Source organism: Petromyzon marinus (assembly GCF_048934315.1).
Source record: "Petromyzon marinus isolate PM22_M1 ecotype Great Lakes invasive population chromosome 76 unlocalized genomic scaffold, UKy_Petmar_22M1.pri1.0 chr76_unloc.3, whole genome shotgun sequence".
In the NCBI taxonomy this organism is placed as follows: domain Eukaryota; kingdom Metazoa; phylum Chordata; class Hyperoartia; order Petromyzontiformes; family Petromyzontidae; genus Petromyzon; species Petromyzon marinus.
Genome location: NW_027422620.1, coordinates 796,396 through 821,313, shown reverse-complemented (window position 1 = coordinate 821,313; position 24,918 = coordinate 796,396). Strand labels below are relative to the sequence as shown.

At 56.9% G+C, this 24,918-nt stretch overlaps 1 protein-coding gene across 3 annotated transcripts in view; it reads left to right on the top strand.

The window, feature by feature from the left end:
- Positions 1-21,884, top strand: part of AKAP17A (A-kinase anchoring protein 17A) — a 39,585-nt gene extending 17,701 nt beyond the window's left edge. For all 3 annotated transcript variants that reach the window (XM_076058560.1, XM_076058562.1, XM_076058559.1), the window contains 7 exons: positions 2,497-2,679; positions 6,112-6,277; positions 6,911-7,074; positions 13,857-13,967; positions 15,033-15,181; positions 20,028-20,268; positions 21,392-21,884. In XM_076058560.1, the coding sequence (XP_075914675.1) occupies positions 2,497-2,679; positions 6,112-6,277; positions 6,911-7,074; positions 13,857-13,967; positions 15,033-15,181; positions 20,028-20,268; positions 21,392-21,880 (1,503 nt within the window). In that variant the 3' untranslated portion in view covers positions 21,881-21,884. The remainder of the gene's footprint in view (positions 1-2,496; positions 2,680-6,111; positions 6,278-6,910; positions 7,075-13,856; positions 13,968-15,032; positions 15,182-20,027; positions 20,269-21,391) is intronic.
- Positions 21,885-24,918: the final 3,034 nt, after the last annotated feature.

Here is a 24,918-nt window from a genome sequence, read left to right as displayed (position 1 = left end):
CCCTCAGCCAGGAAAACATCGTGGCACAAAGTGAGGATGACCCTGCTGAGGCTGCGGTGCCTCAAATATTGGATGAAGTCACCCCCTGTGAGTGGCTGGCTGAGGTGCCATCTGCTGAGGAAGTATTGAAGGCGATCCGGAGTCTGAGACCAGGAAAGGCAGCGGGCAGAGATGATCTCCCAAGCGAAATGCTGAGGGAGGGTGGCGTTTGTGCACAGACTGCCCTATATGACATCATAACAACAGTCTGGACCACTGGACGGGTTCCGCAGGATTGGAAGGATGCCCTGGTGGTCCCCCTTTTTAAGAAGGGGGACCGCACAGACTGTAACAACTACAGGGGCATCTCACTCCTCAGTGTGCCGGGAAAGGTCCTGGCAAGGATTATTCAGCATCGCCTTGCCAGGCACGCTGAGGAGAGGCTTGCGGAGCCCCAATGCGGTTTCAGGAAAGGGCGGTCCTGCACAGATGCCATATTTTCTGTCCGTCTGCTACAGCAGAGGTGTAGGGAATTCCAACAAGACCTACATCTCTGCTTTATTGACCTGGTCAAGGCCTATGATACCATCAGTAGGCCTGGGCTCTGGGTCGTTCTTCGTGCTTTTGGAGTACCTGACCCTCTGCTCACGATCATTAAGGACCTTCATGATGGTGAGCGGGCCCGGGTAAAACTACGTGGCCGGGAGTCAGAGCCATTCCCTGTACACCTTGGGGTGCGACAGGGATGTCCTCTGGCTCCCACATTATTTAACATCTATTTTGACCACGTAGTTCGTGAAGCCTTCAATAGCTGTACCGGGGGAATCTCCATATGGTACAGATATAATGGGAGGCTAATCGATGCCCGGGTGCGGTCAAGGGATGGCTCCCTATTGCTCAACCACGTTATGTATGCTGATGACTTGGTAATAGCTGCTCAGTCAGAGGAGGAGTTGGAGACGCTGCTGCTGAGACTGGAGCGTGCCACTAAGAGGTGGGGCCTTACCATCAGCCCCACCAAAACTAAGCACCTGCCTGGGTATTTTGTACCATCGGACACTCCACCCCCGCAACTCCCAATCGGTGATGGGGCAGTTGTGGAGAGAGTGGAGAGTTTCCCATACCTGGGCAGTGTGCTTATGACTGGCTCCAGTTTAACAGCAGAGGTCTCACTCCGAATCAGTCGAGCGGCAATATCTTTTCATCGGTTGCGTAACGCTGTGTGGAAGCTACCTGGTCTGTCGCTCCGCACTAAGCTTCAGGTCTTCTCGGCCACGGTCATTCCCTCCCTTCTCTACGCTTGCGAAACGTGGACCCCCCTAATGGAACATCTTCGCCGGTTAGAAACATTTAGGCTGACCTGCCTACGATCCATCCTGGGTTTAACCAGACTGGATTGTGTGAGGAGCTCACAAATCCTTGAAAGATCTGGGCAGGGTCCCATCGGTGAGCTCCTCCGGCAGGCAAGGCTGCGATGGCTGGGTCATGTAGCCCGCATGCCCAGCCACCGCATGCCGAAACAGCTTTTGTTTGGCCGGATTGAGGGGGCTAAGCGGGCGCGGCACGGGCTAGAGAAGAGATGGAGTGATGTGGTACAGGAGGACGTGGAGCTGAGTGGACTTGCCGATGACTGGTACCAGCGGTGTCAAGATCGGCCTCTGTGGAGGAGGCTCGTGAAGGATGCTACTGGGCAGTTGGAGGCAGTCGCCCTCCAACAACAACGGAGGGCGGAGGAGCGACGCTCACAACAGCGAGCGGAGCGTCGGGTGGCTAAAGCACAGCAGGTTGGCACAGTAGGGGGCACAGGTGGTGCATCAGCCAGTCATCTCAGTCAGTCGACCCGTGGCACCTGGGTCTGCCCCGTGACCTCCTGCCAGCGGGCGTTCGACACTTCACGTGGCCTCAGGGTGCACATAGCCTGGCACAAGCGTCGTGGTGACGTCACCGCCACTTAGTGGCGAATGGCGGTTGTTGTTGTTGTGTCTGTGTGTGTGTGTGTCTATCTGTGTATCTGTGTGTGTGTGTATCTGTGTGTGTATCTGTGTGTGTGTCTGTGTATCTGTGTATCTGTGTGTGTGTGTGTGTATCTGTGTGTATCTGTGTGTGTGTGTATCTGTGTATCTGTGTGTGTGTATCTGTGTGTGTATCTGTGTGGTGTGTATCTGTGTGTGTGTGTATCTGTGTGTGTGTATCTGTGTGTGTGTATCTGTGTATCTGTGTGTGTATCTGTGTGGTGTGTATCTGTGTGTGTGTGTATCTGTGTGTGTGTGTATCTGTGTGTGTATATCTGTGTGTATCTGTGTGTGTGTGTATCTGTGTGTGTATCTGTGTGTGTGTCTGTGTGTGTGTGTATCTGTGTGTGTATGTGTGTGTCTGTGTGTTTATGTGCGTGTGTCTGTGTGTGTGTATCTGTGTGTGTGTGTGTGTATCTGGGTGTGTGTGTATCTGTGTGTGTGTGTATCTGTGTGTGTGTATCTGTGTGTGTGTCTGTGTGTGTGTGTATCTGTGTGTGTGTAGGTGATGGAGAGGCTGAAGGCGATGGCGCTGCCCGACGACTTCTCGGTGCTCCGCGTAGCCAAGAGCTCGCTGGAGGTGCTCCGCTTCGAGGGCGAGGTGGAGACACGTGCCGCCGTCCACGCCCTCGCCTCGCGCCTCGACGGCAAAAACATCAAACTGAGTGGCTTCACAGAGACACTCAAGGTGCAACACACACACACAGCCACACACACACAGCCATACAGCCATACACACAGCCACACACACAGCCATACACACACAGCCATACACACACAGCCACACACACAGCCACACACACACAGCCATACACACACACAGCCACACAGCCACACTTACACAGCCGTACACACAGCCATACACACAACCACACACACAGCCCTACACACACAGCCCTATACACACAGCCACACACACAGTCACACACACAGTCACACACACAGCCATACACACACAGCCATACACACACAGCCACACACACACAGCCATACACACACAGCCATACACACAGCCACACAGCCACACACACACAGCCACACACACACAGCCACACACACACAGCCATACACACACAGCCATACACACAGTCCTACACACAGCCAAACACACACAGCCACACACACACAGCCCTACACACACAGCCATACACACAGCCATACACACACAGCCATACACACACAGCCATACACACACAGCCATACACACACAGCCACACACACAGCCATACACACACAGCCATACACACACAGCCATACACACACAGCCACACACACAGCCACACACAGCCACACACACAGCCATACACACACAGCCATACACACACAGCCATACACACAGCCATACACACACAGCCACACACACACAGCCACACACACACAGCCACACACACACAGCCATACACACACAGCCCTACACACACAGCCACACACAGCCATACACACACAGCCACACACACACAGCCACACACAGCCACACACAGCCATACACACAGCCATACACACAGCCACACACACACAGCCACACACACACAGCCACACACACAGCCATACACACAGCCATACACACACAGCCATACACACACAGCCACACACACACAGCCACACACACAGCCATACACACAGCCATACACACACAGCCATACACACACAGCCACACACACACAGCCATACACACACAGCCACACACAACCATACACACAGCCACACACACACACACACAGCCACACACACACAGCCATACACACACAGCCCTACACACACAGCCACACACACAGCCACACACACACAGCCACACACACAGCCACACACACACACAGCCATACACACAGTCCTACACACAGCCACACACACAGCCACACACACACAGCCATACACACAGCCCTACACACACAGCCATACACACAGCCATACACACACAGCCATACACACACAGCCATACACACACAGCCATACACACACAGCCATACACACACAGCCATACACACACAGCCACACACACAGCCATACACACAGCCATACACACACAGCCATACACACACAGCCACACACACACAGCCACACACACACAGCCTTACACACACAGCCACACACACAGCCATACACACACAGCCATACACACACAGCCATACACACACAGCCATACACACAGCCATACACACACAGCCACACACACACAGCCATACACACACAGCCACACACACACAGCCACACACACACAGCCATACACACACAGCCATACACACAGCCACACAGCCACACACACACAGCCACACACACACAGCCACACACACACAGCCATACACACACAGCCATACACACAGTCCTACACACAGCCAAACACACACAGCCACACACACACAGCCCTACACACACAGCCATACACACAGCCATACACACACAGCCATACACACACAGCCATACACACACAGCCATACACACACAGCCACACACACAGCCATACACACACAGCCATACACACACAGCCATACACACACAGCCACACACACAGCCACACACAGCCACACACACAGCCATACACACACAGCCATACACACACAGCCATACACACAGCCATACACACACAGCCACACACACACAGCCACACACACACAGCCACACACACACAGCCATACACACACAGCCCTACACACACAGCCACACACAGCCATACACACACAGCCACACACACACAGCCACACACAGCCACACACAGCCATACACACAGCCATACACACAGCCACACACACACAGCCACACACACACAGCCACACACACAGCCATACACACAGCCATACACACACAGCCATACACACACAGCCACACACACACAGCCACACACACAGCCATACACACAGCCATACACACACAGCCATACACACACAGCCACACACACACAGCCATACACACACAGCCACACACAACCATACACACAGCCACACACACACACACACAGCCACACACACACAGCCATACACACACAGCCCTACACACACAGCCACACACACAGCCACACACACACAGCCACACACACAGCCACACACACACACAGCCATACACACAGTCCTACACACAGCCACACACACAGCCACACACACACAGCCATACACACAGCCCTACACACACAGCCATACACACAGCCATACACACACAGCCATACACACACAGCCATACACACACAGCCATACACACACAGCCATACACACACAGCCATACACACACAGCCACACACACAGCCATACACACAGCCATACACACACAGCCATACACACACAGCCACACACACACAGCCACACACACACAGCCTTACACACACAGCCACACACACAGCCATACACACACAGCCATACACACACAGCCATACACACACAGCCATACACACAGCCATACACACACAGCCACACACACACAGCCATACACACACAGCCACACACACACAGCCACACACACACAGCCACACACACACAGCCACACACACAGCCATACACACACAGCCATACACACACAGCCATACACACAGCCATACACACACAGCCACACACACACAGCCATACACACACAGCCACACACACACAGCAACACACACACAGCCCTACACACACAGCCACACACAGCCATACACACAGCCACACACACACAGCCACACACACACAGCCACACACACACAGCCCTACACACACAGCCCTACACACACAGCCATACACACAGCCATACACACAGCCATACACACACAGCCATACACACACAGCCACACACACACAGCCACACACACACAGCCACACACACACAGCCACACACACACAGCCACACACACACAGCCACACACACACAGCCACACACACACAGCCACACACACACAGCCACACACACACAGCCACACACACACAGCCACACACACACAGCCATACACAGCCTGCCCACTCCCTCCTCCCACCACGTGACGTTGTCCACCCCTCACCACATGACATTGTCCACCCCCCACCACGTGACGTTGTCCACCCCCCACCACGTGACATTGTCCACCCCCCCCCCCCCCACCACGTGACATTGTCCACCCCCCCACACCACGTGACGTTGTCCACCCCCCACCACGTGACATTGTCCACCCCCCCCCCCCATGCAGGTGCGAGCGTCAGCTGCTAGGGACGACTTCCCCACGCGCCCTGACTGGGAGTCGTTCTTCCGTGGGGCGAGCGACATGGACGAGCGTGTGGCGGGCGAGCGGCCGGACACGCTCCACCTGCAGGGCCTCCCCTGCCGCTGGTTCGCAGAGCCCGGCGCCACGGACCGTGAGTCCACCAACACCACCACCAACACCACCGTCACCACCACCAACACCACCACCACCACCACCGTCACCACCACCACCAACACCACCGTCACCACCAACACCACCGTCACCACCACCACCGTCACCACCACCACCAACACCACCACCGTCACCACCACCGTCACCACCAACACCACCGTCACCACCACCACCGTCACCACCACCACCAACACCACCGTCACCACCACCGTCACCACCACCGTCACCACCACCATCACCACCATCACCGTCACCACCATCACCGTCACCACCACCGTCACCACCACCATCATCGTCACCACCACCGTCACCACCACCACCACCACCGTCACCACCACCATCCCCACCACCACCACCGTCAACACCGTCACCACCGTCACCACCGTCACCACCGTCACCACCACCGTCACCGTCACCACCACCGTCACCACCACCACCATCACCACCGTCACCAAGACCACCACCGTCACCACCACCGTCACCACCGTCACCACCGTCACCACCACCACTGTCACCACCACCGCCACCACCACCACCGTCATCACCACCACCACCACCACCGTCACCACCACCAGTGATGAGTGAGCGTCTCCCTCCCTCTCTCTGTGTGTAGCCGACCGGCCGAGTGAGGCTGTCCTCCGCCGTGCCCTCTCCGTGTTTGGCGCGGTGCGTGCCGCAGACGTACCGTGCCTGGACCCCCACCGCGAGGAGGTGGAACGGCGCCTCTCCGGCAAGGAGTTCCACTCCTTCGGCTACGGCGGGAAACTCCACTTCCAGGTGCCCGCTCACTCACTCACTCACTCGCTCACCCACGCACTCACTCACTCACTCACCCGCTCACTCACTCACACTCACCCACACGCACTCACTCACCCGCTCACTCGCTCACTCACACTCACCCACACTCACCCACACTCTCACTCACGCACTCACCCACCCGCTCACTCACTCGCTCACTCACACTCACCCACCCGCTCACTCACCCACACTCACCCACCCGCTCACTCGCACTCACCCACCCGCTCACACGCTCACTCACTCACGCACTCACCCACTCACTCACTCATTCACACACTCACCCATCCGCTCACTCACCCACCCGCTCACCACCCGCTCACTCACACTCACCCACCCGCTCACTCACTCGCTCACTCGCTCACACTCACCCACCCGCTCGCTCACACTCACCCACCCGCTTATTCACATACTCGCCCATCCGCTCACTCACTCACCAGCTCGCTCACACTCACCCACCCACTCACTCACCCACTCACACTCACCCACCCGCTCACTCGCTCACTCACTCACGCACTCACCCGCTCACTCACACTCACCCACCCACTCACTCACCCGCTCACTCACACACTCGCCCACCCGCTCACTCACTCACCCACCCACCTACTCGCCCACTCACTCACGCACTCGCTCACCCGCTCGCTCACACTCACCCACCCGCTCACTCACACACTCACCCACCCGCTCACTCACTCACCCGCTCACTCACACACTCGCCCACTCGCTCACTCACTCACCCACCCACCCGCTCAACCACATACACACTCACACGCTCACTCACTCACTCACCCACCCGCTCAACCACATACACACTCACACACTCACTCACTCACCCGCTCAACCACATACACACTCACCCGCTCACTCACTCACCCACCCGCTCAACCACATTCACACTCACCTGCTCACTCACTCACCCACCCACTCGCTCAACCACATACACACTCACCCGCTCACTCACTCACTCACTCACCCACCCGCTCAACCACATACACACTCACCCGCTCACTCACTCACCCACCCGCTCAACCACATACACACTCACACGCTCACTCACTCACTCACCCGCTCAACCATATACACACTCACACGCTCACTCACTCACTCAACCGCTCAACCACATACACACTCACACGCTCACTCACTCACCCACCCACTCAACCACATACACACTCACACGCTCACTCACTCACTCACCCGCTCAACCACATACACACGCACACGCTCACTCACTCACTCACCCGCTCAACCACATACACACTCACCCGCTCACTCACTCACCCACCCACCCGTTCAACCACGTACACACTCACCCGCTCACTCACTCACTCACCCACCCACTCACTCACACACTCACCCATCCGCTCACTCACCCACTCACACTCAACCACCCGCTCACTCACTCACACACTTGCCCGCTTACTCACACTCACCCACCCGCTCACTCACACTCACCCACCCGCTCACTCACACACTCACCCACCCGCTCACTCACGCACTCACCCACCCGCTCACTCACACTCACCCACCCGCTCACTCACCCACCCGCTCACTTACTCACACCCACCCACCTACTCGCTCACTCACGTACTCACCTGCTCACTCACTCACCCGCTCACTCACACACTCACCCACCCGCTCACTCACACTCACCCACCCGCTCACACGCTCACTCACTCACTCACTCGCTCAACCACATACACACTCACCCGCTCACTCACTCACCCACCCGCTCAACCACATACACACTCACACGCTCACTCACTCACTCACTCGCTCAACCACATACACACTCACCCGCTCACTCACTCACTCACCCACCCGCTCAACCACATACACACTCACACGCTCACTCACTCACCCACCCGCTCAACCACATACACACTCACCCGCTCACTCACTCACTCACTCACTCACCCGCTCAACCACATACACACTCACACGCTCACTCACTCACTCACCCACCCGCTCAACCACATACACACTCACACGCTCACTCACTCACTCACCCACCCGCTCAACCACATACACACTCACCCGCTCACTCACTCACCCACCCACCCGCTCAACCACATACACACTCACCCACTCACTCACTCACTCACCCGCTCAACCACATACACACTCACACGCTCACTCACTCACTCACCCACCCGCTCAACCACATACACACTCACACACTCACTCACTCACCCGCTCAACCACATACACACTCACCCGCTCACTCACTCACCCACCCGCTCAACCACATTCACACTCACCTGCTCACTCACTCACCCACCCACTCGCTCAACCACATACACACTCACCCGCTCACTCACTCACTCACTCACCCACCCGCTCAACCACATACACACTCACCCGCTCACTCACTCACCCACCCGCTCAACCACATACACACTCACACGCTCACTCACTCACTCACTCACCCGCTCAACCATATACACACTCACACGCTCACTCACTCACTCAACCGCTCAACCACATACACACTCACACGCTCACTCACTCACCCACCCACTCAACCACATACACACTCACACGCTCACTCACTCACTCACCCGCTCAACCACATACACACGCACACGCTCACTCACTCACTCACTCACCCGCTCAACCACATACACACTCACCCGCTCACTCACTCACCCACCCACCCGTTCAACCACGTACACACTCACCCGCTCACTCACTCACTCACCCACCCACTCACTCACACACTCACCCATCCGCTCACTCACCCACTCACACTCAACCACCCGCTCACTCACTCACACACTTGCCCGCTTACTCACACTCACCCACCCGCTCACTCACACTCACCCACCCGCTCACTCACACACTCACCCACCCGCTCACTCACGCACTCACCCACCCGCTCACTCACACTCACCCACCCGCTCACTCACCCACCCGCTCACTTACTCACACCCACCCACCTACTCGCTCACTCACGTACTCACCTGCTCACTCACTCACCCGCTCACTCACACACTCACCCACCCGCTCACTCACACTCACCCACCCGCTCACACGCTCACTCACTCACTCACTCGCTCAACCACATACACACTCACCCGCTCACTCACTCACCCACCCGCTCAACCACATACACACTCACACGCTCACTCACTCACTCACTCGCTCAACCACATACACACTCACCCGCTCACTCACTCACTCACCCACCCGCTCAACCACATACACACTCACACGCTCACTCACTCACCCACCCGCTCAACCACATACACACTCACCCGCTCACTCACTCACTCACTCACCCGCTCAACCACATACACACTCACACGCTCACTCACTCACTCACCCACCCGCTCAACCACATACACACTCACACGCTCACTCACTCACTCACCCACCCGCTCAACCACATACACACTCACCCGCTCACTCACTCACCCACCCACCCGCTCAACCACATACACACTCACCCACTCACTCACTCACTCACCCGCTCAACCACGTACACACTCACACGCTCACTCACTCACTCACCCGCTCAACCACATACACACTCACACGCTCACTCACTCACTCACCCGCTCAACCACATACACACTCACACGCTCACTCACTCACTCACCCACCCGCTCAACCACATACACACTCACCTGCTCACTCACTCACTCACCCACCCGCTCAACCACATACACACTCACACGCTCACTCACTCACTCACCCACCCGCTCAACCACATACACACTCACCCGCTCACTCACTCACTCACCCGCTCAACCACATACACACTCACACGCTCACTCACTCACTCACCCACCCGCTCAACCACATACACACTCACACGCTCACTCACTCACTCACCCACCCGCTCAACCACATACACACTCACCCGCTCACTCACTCACTCACCCGCTCAACCATATACACACTCACACGCTCACTCACTCACTCAACCGCTCAACCACATACACACTCACACGCTCACTCACTCACCCACCCACTCAACCACATACACACTCACACGCTCACTCACTCACTCACCCGCTCAACCACATACACACGCACACGCTCACTCACTCACTCACTCACCCGCTCAACCACATACACACTCACCCGCTCACTCACTCACCCACCCACCCGTTCAACCACGTACACACTCACCCGCTCACTCACTCACTCACCCACCCACTCACTCACACACTCACCCATCCGCTCACTCACCCACTCACACTCAACCACCCGCTCACTCACTCACACACTTGCCCGCTTACTCACACTCACCCACCCGCTCACTCACACTCACCCACCCGCTCACTCACACACTCACCCACCCGCTCACTCACGCACTCACCCACCCGCTCACTCACACTCACCCACCCGCTCACTCACCCACCCGCTCACTTACTCACACCCACCCACCTACTCGCTCACTCACGTACTCACCTGCTCACTCACTCACCCGCTCACTCACACACTCACCCACCCGCTCACTCACACTCACCCACCCGCTCACACGCTCACTCACTCACTCACTCGCTCAACCACATACACACTCACCCGCTCACTCACTCACCCACCCGCTCAACCACATACACACTCACACGCTCACTCACTCACTCACTCGCTCAACCACATACACACTCACCCGCTCACTCACTCACTCACCCACCCGCTCAACCACATACACACTCACACGCTCACTCACTCACCCACCCGCTCAACCACATACACACTCACCCGCTCACTCACTCACTCACTCACTCACCCGCTCAACCACATACACACTCACACGCTCACTCACTCACTCACCCACCCGCTCAACCACATACACACTCACACGCTCACTCACTCACTCACCCACCCGCTCAACCACATACACACTCACCCGCTCACTCACTCACCCACCCACCCGCTCAACCACATACACACTCACCCACTCACTCACTCACTCACCCGCTCAACCACGTACACACTCACACGCTCACTCACTCACTCACCCGCTCAACCACATACACACTCACACGCTCACTCACTCACTCACCCGCTCAACCACATACACACTCACACGCTCACTCACTCACTCACCCACCCGCTCAACCACATACACACTCACCTGCTCACTCACTCACTCACCCACCCGCTCAACCACATACACACTCACACGCTCACTCACTCACTCACCCACCCGCTCAACCACATACACACTCACCCGCTCACTCACTCACTCACCCGCTCAACCACATACACACTCACACGCTCACTCACTCACTCACTCACCCACCCGCTCAACCACATACACACTCACATGCTCACTCACTCACTCACCCACCCGCTCAACCACATACACACTCACCCACTCACTCACTCACTCACCCGCTCAACCACGTACACACTCACACGCTCACTCACTCACTCACTCACCCGCTCAACCACATACACACTCACACGCTCACTCACTCACTCACCCACCCGCTCAACCACATACACACTCACCTGCTCACTCACTCACCCCCCCACCCGCTCAACCACATACACACTCACCCGCTCACTCACTCACTCACTCACCCGCTCAATCACATACACACTCACCCGCTCACTCACTCACTCACCCACCCGCTCAACCACATACACACTCACCCGCTCACTCACCCACCCACCCGCTCAACCACATACACACTCACCCGCTCACTCACTCACTCACTCACCCGCTCAACCACATACACACTCACCCGCTCACTCACTCACTCACCCACCCGCTCAACCACATACACACTCACCCGCTCACTCACCCACCCGCTCAACCACATACACACTCACCCACTCACTCACTCACTCACCCGCTCAACCACATACACACTCACACGCTCACTCACTCACTCACCCGCTCAACCACATACACACTCACACGCTCACTCACTCACCCACCCGCTCAACCACATACACACTCACCCGCTCACTCACTCACTCACCCACCCGCTCAACCACATACACACTCACACACTCACTCACTCACCCGCTCAACCACATACACACTCACACGCTCACTCACTCACCCACCCGCTCAACCACATACACACTCACCCGCTCACTCACCCACCCACCCGCTCAACCACATACACACTCACCCGCTCACTCACTCACTCACTCACCCGCTCAACCACATACACACTCACCCGCTCACTCACTCACTCACCCACCCGCTCAACCACATACACACTCACCCGCTCACTCACTCACCCACCCACCCGCTCAACCACATACACACTCACCCGCTCACTCACTCACCCATCCACCCGCTCAACCACATACACACTCACCCGCTCACTCACTCACCCACCCGCTCAACCACATACACACTCACACGCTCACTCACTCACTCACTCACCCGCTCAACCACATACACACTCACTCACTCACTCACCCACCCACCCGCTCAACCACATACACACTCACACGCTCACTCACCCACCCGCTCAACCACATACACACTCACACGCTCACTCACTCACCCACCCACCCGCTCAACCACATACACACTCACACGCTCACTCACCCACCCGCTCAACCACATACACACTCACACGCTCACTCACTCACTCACCCGCTCAACCACATACACACTCGCACGCTCACCCACCCATCCACCAACTCACTCACTCACACTTGTTTTCACTCGCGGGTTTGCATGCGGTTGCCCATGGTTGACCTGCGGTTGACCTGCGGTTGACCCGCGTTTGACCTGCGGTTGACATTGTTTAACCCCCCGGGGTTGCCGCGTGCGGCTGCAGGCCTACGTGCAGTACGAGCAGTACTGTGACTTTGAGCGTGCGATGGGCGCCCTGCGTGGAGTGAAGCTCATGCACACGGCGGGAGGCAAGGCCCTGGCTTGCAACATCAAGGTGAGCACAGGGGGCAGCCGGTGAACTCCTCGGCCGGTAAACTCCTCGCCGGGTAAACTCCTCGGCCAGTAAACTCCTCAGCCGGTAAACTCGACAGCCGGTAAACTCGACAGCCGGTAAACTCCTCGGCCGGTAAACTCCTCGGCCGGTAAACTCCACGGCCGGTGAACTCCTCAGCCGGTAAACTCCTCGGCCAGTAAACTCCTCAGCCGGTAAACTCGACAGCCGGTAAACTCCACAGCCGCTAAACTCTTCAGCCGGTGAACTCCTCGATGGGTAAACTCCTCGGCCAGTAAACTCCTCAGCCGGTAAACTCGACAGCCGGTAAACTCCACAGCCGGTAAACTCCTCGGCCGGTAAACTCCTCGGCCGGTAAACTCCACGGCCGGTGAACTCCTCAGCCGGTAAACTCCTCATCATCATCGTGATGGTGATGATGAGAGAGAGAGAGACGCAGACTCCACACACACAGACTCCACAAACACAGACTCCACACACACAGCAGCAGCAGCAGGCATCGTCAGGGCCGGGATGGAAACCCCCACGACCCTCCGTCGACCAGGCGAGGTCGTCAACATCTCGTAGCCACCGCGAGGCCCGCGGGGTGCGGGAGGGGGTGGAGTTTGACCCCAGCAAGTGAAGCTCCGCCCCTCGCCCCCAAGTGAAGCTCCGCCCCTCCCGCCCCCAAGTGAAGCTCCGCGCCCCCCGCCCCCAGGTGAAGCTCCGCCCCCCGCCCCCAAGTGAAGCTCCGCCCCCCCCCGCCCCCAAGTGAAGCTCCGCGCCCCCCGCCCCCAGGTGAAGCTCCGCCCCCCGCCCCCAAGTGAAGCTCCACCCCGTCCCCAAGTGAAGCTCCGCCCCGCCGCCCCCAGGTGAAGCTCCGCCCCCCGCCCCGTGCCCCCAAGTGAAGCTCCGCCCCCCGCCCCCAAGTGAAGCTCCGCCCCCCCGCCCCAAAGTGAAGCTCCGCCCCCAGGTGAAGCTCCGCCCCCCCGCCCCCAAGTGAAGCTCCGCCCCCCCTCCCCCAAGTGAAGCCCCGCCCCCAGGTGAAGCTCCGCCCCCCGCCCCCAGGTGACGTTTGACACGACGAAGCACCTGAGTGACGGCAGCGTGCGGCGCCGCGAGGCGGAGCGCCAGAAGATCCGCGAGGCGGAGCGGCAGCGCGAGGCGGAGCGGCAACGCCTCCTGCGGCAGGCCCACGAGAGTGAACAGCAGGAGCGGTGGGAAACACAGCAGCAGCAGCAGCAGCCACCAACACCACCAACAACACCACAGCCACCACCCACGCAGCCACAACCACCAACACCACCAACACCAACACCACAGCCACCACCCACGCAGCCACAACCACCAACACCACCAACACCAACACCACAGCCACCACCCACGCAGCCACAACCACCAACACCACCAACACCAACACCACAGCCACCACCCACGCAGCCACAACCACCAACACCACCAACACCAACACCACAGCCACCACCCACGCAGCCACAACCACCAACACCACCAACACCACAGCCACCACCCACGCAGCCACCAACACCAACACCACCAACACAGCCACCACCACTACAGCCACCATCACCAACACCGACACCACTGCCAACACCAACACAGCCACTAACACCACAGCCACCAACACCACCACCAACAGCTACACCACAGCCACCACCAACACCAACACCACTAACACCAACACCACTAACACCAACACCACTAACACCAACACCAACACCACCAACACCACTACCAACACCACCAACACCAACACCACTAACACCACCACCACTAACACCAACACCACTAACACCAACACCATTAACACCAACACCACTAACACCAACACCACTAACACCACTAACACCAACACCACTAACACTAACACCACTAACACCAACACCACTAACACCACTAACACCAACACCACTAACACCAACACCACTAACACCAACACCACTAACACCAACACCACTAACACCACCACTAACACCAACACCACTAACACCAACACCACTAACACCAACACCACCAACACTACTAACACCAACACCACTAACACCAACACCACTAACAACAACACCACTAACACCAACACCACTAACACCAACACCAACACCACCAACACCACCAACACCACTAACACCAACACCACCAACACCAACACCACTAACACCACTAACACCAACACCACTAACACTAACACCACTAACACCAACACCACTAACACCAACACCACTAACACCAACAACACCAACACCACTAACACCAACACCACTAACACCAACACCACTAACACCAACACCATTAACACCAACACCACTAACACCAACACCACTAACACTAACACCAACACCACTAACACCAACACCACTAACACCACTAACACCAACACCACTAACACCAACACCACTAACACCAACACCACTAACACCAACACCACTAACACCAACACCACTAACACCACTAACACCAACACCACCAACACCACTAACACCAACACCACTAACACCAACACCACTAACACCAACACCACTAACACCAACACCACTAACACCAACACCACTAACACCAACACCACTAACACCAACACCACTAACACCAACACCACTAACACCAACACCACCAACACCAACACCACCAACACCAACACCACTAACACCAACACCACTAACACCAACACCAACACCACTAACACCAACACCACCAACACCACCACCACCAACACAGCCACCTGCACCGAAACCACCGCCACCACTGCCACCAAAACCGCCACCGCCACAGTCGTGATGACGCTGACGACGATGACGACCATGACACTGACAGTGCTGACGCTGACGATGATAGTGATAGTGACGGTGATAGTGACCGTGATAGTGACGGTGATAGTGACGATGATAGTGACGGTGATAGTGACGGTGATAGTGACGGTGATAGTGACGGTGATAGTGACGGTGATAGTGACGGTGATAGTGACGGTGATAGTGACGGTGATAGTGACGGTGATAGTGACGGTGATAGTGACGGTGATAGTGGCGGTGATAGTGACGGTGATAGTGACGGTGATAGTGGCGGTGATAGTGACGGTGATAGTGACGGTGATAGTGACGGTGATAGTGACGGTGATAGTGACGGCGATAGTGACGGTGATGACGCTGACGGTGATAGTGACGGTGATAGTGACGGTGATAGTGACGATGATGACGCTGACGATGATAGTGACGGTGATGACGCTGACGGTGATAGTGACGGTGATAGTGACAATGATAGTGACGATGATAGTGACGGTGATAGTGACGGTGATAGTGACAATGATAGTGACGATGATAGTGATGATGATAGTGACAATGATAGTGACGATGATAGTGGCGATGATCACGCTGACGATGATAGTGACGGTGATAGTGACGGTGATAGTGACGGTGATAGTGACGGTGATAGTGATGGTGATAGTGACGGTGATGACGCTGACGGTGATAGTGACGGTGATAGTTACGGTGATAGTTACGGTGATAGTTACGGTGATAGTGACGGTGATAGTGACGGTGATAGTGATAGTGACGATGATGATGCTGACGATGATAGTGACGGTGATAGTGACAATGATAGTGATGATGATAGTGACGGTGATAGTGACGGTGATAGTGACGGTGATAGTGACGATGATAGTGACGATGATGATGCTGACGATGATGATGCTGACGGTGATAGTGACGGTGATAGTGACGGTGATAGTGATAGTGACGATGATGACGCTGACGATGATAGTGATGGTGATAGTGACAATGATAGTGATGGTGATAGTGATGGTGATAGTGACGGTGATAGTGACGGTGATAGTGACAATGATAGTGACGATGATAGTGACGATGATAGTGACGATGATAGTGACGATGATAGTGACGATGATAGTGACGATGATAGTGACGATGATAGTGACGGTGATAGTGACGGTGATAGTGACAATGATAGTGACGGTGATGACGCTGATGGTGATGACGCTTACGGTGATAGTGATGGTGATAGTGACGGTGATAGTGACGGTGATAGTGATGATAGTGACGATGATGACTCTGACGATGATAGTGACGGTGATGACGCTGACGGTGATAGTGACGGTGATAGTGACGGTGATAGTTACGGTGATAGTGACGGTGATTGTGACGGTGATTGTGACGGTGATAGTGACAGTGATAGTGACGATGATGACGCTGACGATGATAGTGATGGTGATAGTGACAATGATAGTGACGGTGATAGTGACGGTAATAGTGACGGTGATAGTGACGGTGATAGTTACGGTGATAGTTACGGTGATAGTGACGGTGATAGTGACGGTGATAGTGATAGTGACGATGATGACGCTGACGATGATAGTGACGGTGATAGTGACAGTGATAGTGACGATGATGACGCTGACGGTGATAGTGACGGTGATAGTGACGGTGATAGTGACGATGATAGTGACGATGATAGTGACGTTGATGATGCTGACGATGATAGTGACGGTGATAGTGACGGTGATAGTGACGGTGATAGTGACGGTGATAGTGACGGTGATAGTGACGGCGATAGTGACGGCGATAGTGACGGCGATAGTGATGATGATAGTGACGGTGATATTGACGGTGATAGTGACGGTGATATTGACGGTGATAGTGACGGTGATAGTGACGGTAATAGTGACGGTGATAGTGACGGTGATAGTGACGGTGATAGTGACGATGATAGTGACGGTGATAGTGACGGTGATAGTGACGGTGATAGTGACGGTGATAGTGACGGTGATAGTGATGATAGTGACGGTGATAGTGACGATCATAGTGACGGTGATAGTGACGGTGATAGTGACGGTGATAGTGACGGTGATAGTGACGGTGATAGTGACGGTGATAGTGACGGTGATAGTGACGATGATAGTGACGATGATAGTGACGGTGATAGTGACGGTGATAGTGACGGTGATAGTGACGGTGATAGTGACGGCGATAGTGACGGAGATAGTGACGGTGATAGTGACGGTGATAGTGACGGTGATAGTGACGGTGATAGTGACGGTGACGGTGATGGTGACGGTGATAGTGACGGTGATAGTGACGGTGATAGTGATGGTGATAGTGACGGTGATAGTGACGGTGATAGTGACGGCGATAGTGACGGTGATAGTGACGGTGATAGTGACGATGATAGTGACGGTGATAGTGACGGTGATAGTGATGGTGATAGTGACGATGATAGTGACGATGATAGTGACGTTGATGATGCTGACGATGATAGTGACGATGATAGTGACGGTGATAGTGACGGTGATAGTGACGGCGATAGTGACGGCGATAGTGACAATGATGACGCTGACGATGATAGTGACGGTGATAGTGACGGTGATAGTGACGATGATAGTGACGGTGATAGTGACGGTGATAGTGATGGTGATAGTGACGATGATAGTGACGATGATAGTGACGTTGATGATGCTGACGGTGATAGTGACGGTGATAGTGACGGTGATAGTGACGGCGATAGTGACGGCGATAGTGACAATGATGACGCTGACGATGATAGTGACGGTGATAGTGACGGTGATAGTGACGGTGATATTGACGGTGATAGTGACGGTGATAGTGACGGTAATAGTGACGGTGATAGTGACGGTGATAGTGACGGTGATAGTGACGGCGATAGTGACGGCGATAGTGGCGGCGATAGTGACGGCGATAGTGACGGCGATAGTGACGGCGATAGTGACGGTGATAGTGACGGCGATAGTGACGGCGATAGTGACGGCGATAGTGACGGCGATAGTGACGGCGATAGTGACGGCGATAGTGACGGCGATAGTGACGGCGATAGTGACGGCGATAGTGACGGCGATAGTGACGGCGATAGTGACGGCGATAGTGACGGCGATAGTGACGGCGATAGTGACGGCGATAGTGACGGCGATAGTGACGACGATAGTGACGGCGATAGTGATGGCGATGACGACAACGTGGACCAGACACCCCCAGGTAACCTCTCACCCACCCTCCCTCTCCCCCCCTCCCCCTCCCCCTCCCCCCGCAGCTTGCGCCGAGCTGCTGAGGAGCGTCTCCGCCACGAGCGCCGTGAGCAGCGTGAGCGCGAGCGCCAGCGGCGCCAGCTGCTGCGGACGCAGCGCCGGGGCCTGCGCCGGGAGCGGCGCCGTCAGCAGCAGCAGCAGCGCGGCCTCCTGCTGCGCGTCAAACGCGAGGAGCGCCAGCTGCTGCTGGCACAGCGGCGCCTGCACGCGGTGCGCCTGCTGCGTCACCTGCTGGGACGTGCACAGGTAGGGGGGGGGGGGGGCGTGGGACTCAGCCGCTCACTCAGCCACTCACTCAGCCACTCACTCAGTCAGTCACTCACTCAGCCACTCACTCAGCCACTCACTCAGCCACTCACTCAGCCACTCACTCACTCAGCCAATCACTCATCCACTCGCTCACTCAGCCACTCATTTAGCCACTCACTCAGCCACTCACTCAGCCAATCACTCACTCAGCCACTCACTCAGCCACTCATTTAGCCACTCACTCAGCCACTCACTCAGCCACTCACTCAGCCAATCACTCACTCAGCCACTCACTCAGCCACTCACTCAGCCACTCACTCAGCCGCTCACTCAGCCACTTACTCAGCCACTCAGCCACTCACTCAGCCACTCACTCAGCCGCTCACTCAGCCGCTCACTCATCCACTCACTCATCCACTCACTCATCCACTCACTCAGCCACTCACTCATCCACTCGTCACTCAGCCGCTCACTCAGCCACTTACTCAGCCACTCAGCCACTCACTCAGCTACTCACTCAGCCGCTCACTCAGCCGCTGACTCATCCACTCACTCATCCACTCACTCAGCCACTCACTCATCCACTCACTCAGCCACTCACTCATCCACTCGTCACTCAGCCGCTCACTCAGCCACTTACTCAGCCACTCAGCCACTCACTCAGCTACTCACTCAGCCGCTCACTCAGCCGCTGACTCATCCACTCACTCATCCACTCACTCAGCCACTCACTCATCCACTCATCCACTCACTCAGCCACTCACTCATCCACTCACTTAGCCACTCACTCAGCCACTCATTCAGCCACTCACTCAGCCACTCACTCAGCCACTCACTCAGCCACTCACTCATCCACTCAGCCACTCACTCAGCCACTCAGCCACTCACTCACTCAGCCACTCACTCGCTCAGCCACTCACTCACTCAGCCACTCACTCAGCCACTCACTCAGCCACTCACTCACTCAGCCACTCACTCAGCCACTCACTCAGCCACTCACTCACTCAGCCACTCACTCAGCCACTCACTCACTCAGCCACTCACTCACTCATCCACTCGCTCACTCAGCCACTCACTCACTCACTCAGCCACTCACTCACCGCCCCCTCCCCGCCACCAGGTGGCGCTGCAGCGTCGCGACGAGGAGCAGCGGCAGCGCGACGCCCACGAGCGCCGCCTCCGGGCGCTGGCGGAGGAGCGCCGTTGCCGCGGCGACGAGCTGCGTCGCCGCGAGCGCCGCCTGCGGCGCCGCCTCCTCCGCGCCCTCGAGCGCCGCCGCCTCCTCGACGACGAGCGCCGTCGCCGCGACGACGAGCGCCGTCGCCGCGACGACGAGCGCCGGCGGGAGGAGAAGCGCCGGGGCCTGGTGGCGACGAGGCTCAGGTCGGCCGTGGTGACCCGCGGGGGGGGCGGGGCTCCGGCGGGGGGCGGGGCTCCGGCGGGGGGAGGGGGGGGTGAGATGGGGTCGTCGCCGGGGTCGTCGCCGGGGTCGTCGCCGGGGTCGTCGCCGGGGCCGCCGCCGCCGCCGCCGCCGCGGCGACGGTCGTCGGGGAGGCGGGGGAGGCGGTCGCCGGGGAGGTTGGCCGATCGCCGTGGTGACCGGAGGTGACGGAGCAGGGGGGGGGGGGGAGTTGCCGTGGCGACCGGAGGTGACGGAGCGGGGGGGGGGGGGAAGTTGCCGTGGCGACCGGAGGTGACGGAGCGGGGGGTTGGGGGTTGCCGTGGCGACCGGAGGTGACGGAGCGGGGGGTTGGGGGTTGCCGTGGCGACCGGAGGTGACGGAGCGGGGGGGGGCGTGGAGTTGCCGTGGCAGCTCAAGTTGGTTCTCGTTACTATTTTAATAATAAAGTGGAAAGCTCAGAGGGGTGCCGGATTGTCGCCCTTCACCACCACCACCCCGAGGGTGCCGGCTTGTCGCCGACGCGGGGACACTCCAACTGCCCAGTCGCCTCGGGGTGCACCTAGCCTGGTACGGCCTCGGTAGCGACGTCCTTCACGAGACGCCTCCTCCTCCTCCTCCACCACGGAGGGCGATCTTGACACCGCCGGTACCGCTCATCGGCAAGTCCACTCGGCTCCACGTGCTCCTGTGCCACGTCGCTCCGTCTCTTCACCAGCCCGTGCCGCTCACCCACAACAACAACAACAACAACCGCCATTCGCCACTAAGTGGCGGTGACGTCACCACGACGCTTGTGCCAGGCTATGTGCACCCTGAGGCCACGTGAAGTGTCGAACGCCCGCTGGCAGGAGGTCACGGGGCAGACCCAGGTGCCACGGGTCGACTGACTGAGATGACTGGCTGATACACCACCTGTGCCCCCTACTGTGCCAACCTGCTGTGCTTTAGCCACCCGGCGCTCCGCTCGTTGTTGTGAGCGTCGCTCCTCCGCCCTCCGTTGTTGTTGGAGGGCGACTGCCTCCAACTGCCCAGTAGCGTCCTTCACGAGCCTCCTCCACAGAGGCCGATCTTGACACCGCTGGTACCAGTCATCGGCAAGTCCACTCAGCTCCACGTCCTCCTGTACCACGTCATTCCATCTCTAGCCCGTGCCAACCCCGTTTAGCCCCCTCAATCCGGCCGAACAAAAGCTGTTTCGGCTTGCGGTGGCTGGGCATGCGGGCTACATGACCCAGCCATCGCAGCCTTGCCCGCCGGAGGAGCTCACCGATGGGACCGTGCCCAGATCTTTCAAGGATTTGTGAGCTGCTCACACAATCCAGCCTGGTTAAACCCAGGATGGATCGTAGGCAGGCCAGCCTAAATTTTTCTAACCGGCGAAGATGTTCCATTAGGGGGGTCCACGTTTCGCAAGTGTAGAGAAGGGAGGGAATGACTGTGGCCGAGAAGACTTGAAGCTTCGTGTGGAGTGACAGGCCAGGTAGCTTCCACACAGCGTTACGCAGCCGATGAAAAGATAATCCCGCTCGACCCTCTGACCTCTTCCAATATTTGAGGCACCGCAGCCTCAGCAGGGTCATCCCCACTTTGCCCCACGATGTTTTCCAGGTTGAGGGGTTTCCCCTCCCCCAAGACCTCACATAAATGCTCAGATAATCTGAAAACCTGTTCCTGGGGCTCGGAGATTGGATCACCGTTCGTTCCCCTAATGATGGTGATAGGTGTGGCCCTGCAAGTTACTTTTTTGATGGAACTAAAGAGTGACTTGTGATCGCGAGCTCCTGAGGCAGACTCCATCTCGGCAACCCGCGACCACCACCCATCCTTGCAGCGCCTCACGGCTCTCCGAATATCCAGCGAAAGCTGCGGTAAGTCTCCTCATCCTCCGACGTGGGATCCTGTAGACCGTGAGAGTGGGCCTGTCGCTTTTTCTCAACCATCCTGAACACCTTCTCTGTCAGCCAGGGTCTCTGGTGAGGTCTGGACCGCGTACCCAAAGCAGCCATTGCAGCTGCACGAGCCACAGTCCTAAACCTCGCCCATCTACCCTCGACATCAGGAGGAGTGGGGGACGATGCCAACCCCAGCCGCAGGCGATGATGAAATTCTCGCTTGCAACTTTCATCGGGGACATGCGGTCAACGGAGGCAGCGCCTCACCACCTGTCACACTCCAATGAAAATAGCTGTAACGAAAAGTACATAATAAAATAAACATTAAGATTTTTCCCACTGATCCGTGTTATGAATGCCATTTCTGCACGGTTCCAATAATTTTTTTTGTAGTCAAAATCGCCAAAATTTGCAGAGCTCCGCTGCAAATACAGGAAGGGACGACGACAGGTGAGGCAGCGACGAGCTCAGCCTCCCCTCTGGTTGCGCAACCCCTCAGTAACTGGATTGGAGTGCGGGCAATAAGCACGTGCCTGTTACTATCTCAGTATGTCACCAAAGTAATGTTTGTAGACCCCTTCATTACATGTCCTCGCCTTCCATACTGTGTATAAAGATGTTTAGGCTCGCTGGTCTCGTCATGAAACTGCAATGAAAAAGCACCAGGGGAGGCAGCTATCACACCTGCCTCACCGAAGGGGGCGTGTCTAACACGCCTCCATCAGTGAAGACACGCCCCCCTCAGTGAGGACACGCCCCCCTCAGTGAGGCAGCCATCACATCTGCCTCACCGAAGGGGGCGTGTTAGACACGCCTCCATCAGTGAAGACGCCCCTCTCAGTGAGGACACGCCCCCCTCAGGCAGCTATCACATCTGCCTCACCGAAGGGGGCGTGTCAGACGCCTCCCTCAGTGAAGACACGCCCCCCTCAGTGAGGACACGCCCCCCTCAGCGAGGCAGCTATCACATCTGCCTCACCGAAGGGGGCGTCAGACGCCTCCCTCAGTGAAGACACGCCCCCCTCAGTGAGGCAGCCATCACATCTGCCTCACCGAAGAGGGTGTCAGACACGCCTCCCTCAGTGAAGACACGCCCCCCTCAGTGAGGACACGCCCCCCTCAGTGAGGCAGCTATCACATCTGCCTCACTCAGGGGGGCGTGTCTTGAGCCCACGTAAATGATGCTCGCTCTCCCTCCACGTTAGCAAGCTCTAGCAAAAAAAAAAAAATTCCAGCGGCTGCAAAAAATGGAAAAGGTTATAAATCTGACTCTGAAAAACGTCTCAAAGTTGGGACTTTCAATCAAAACAGGGAGTGATAAACAATGGTAGGCCAATGCCTGATCTTAAGGAC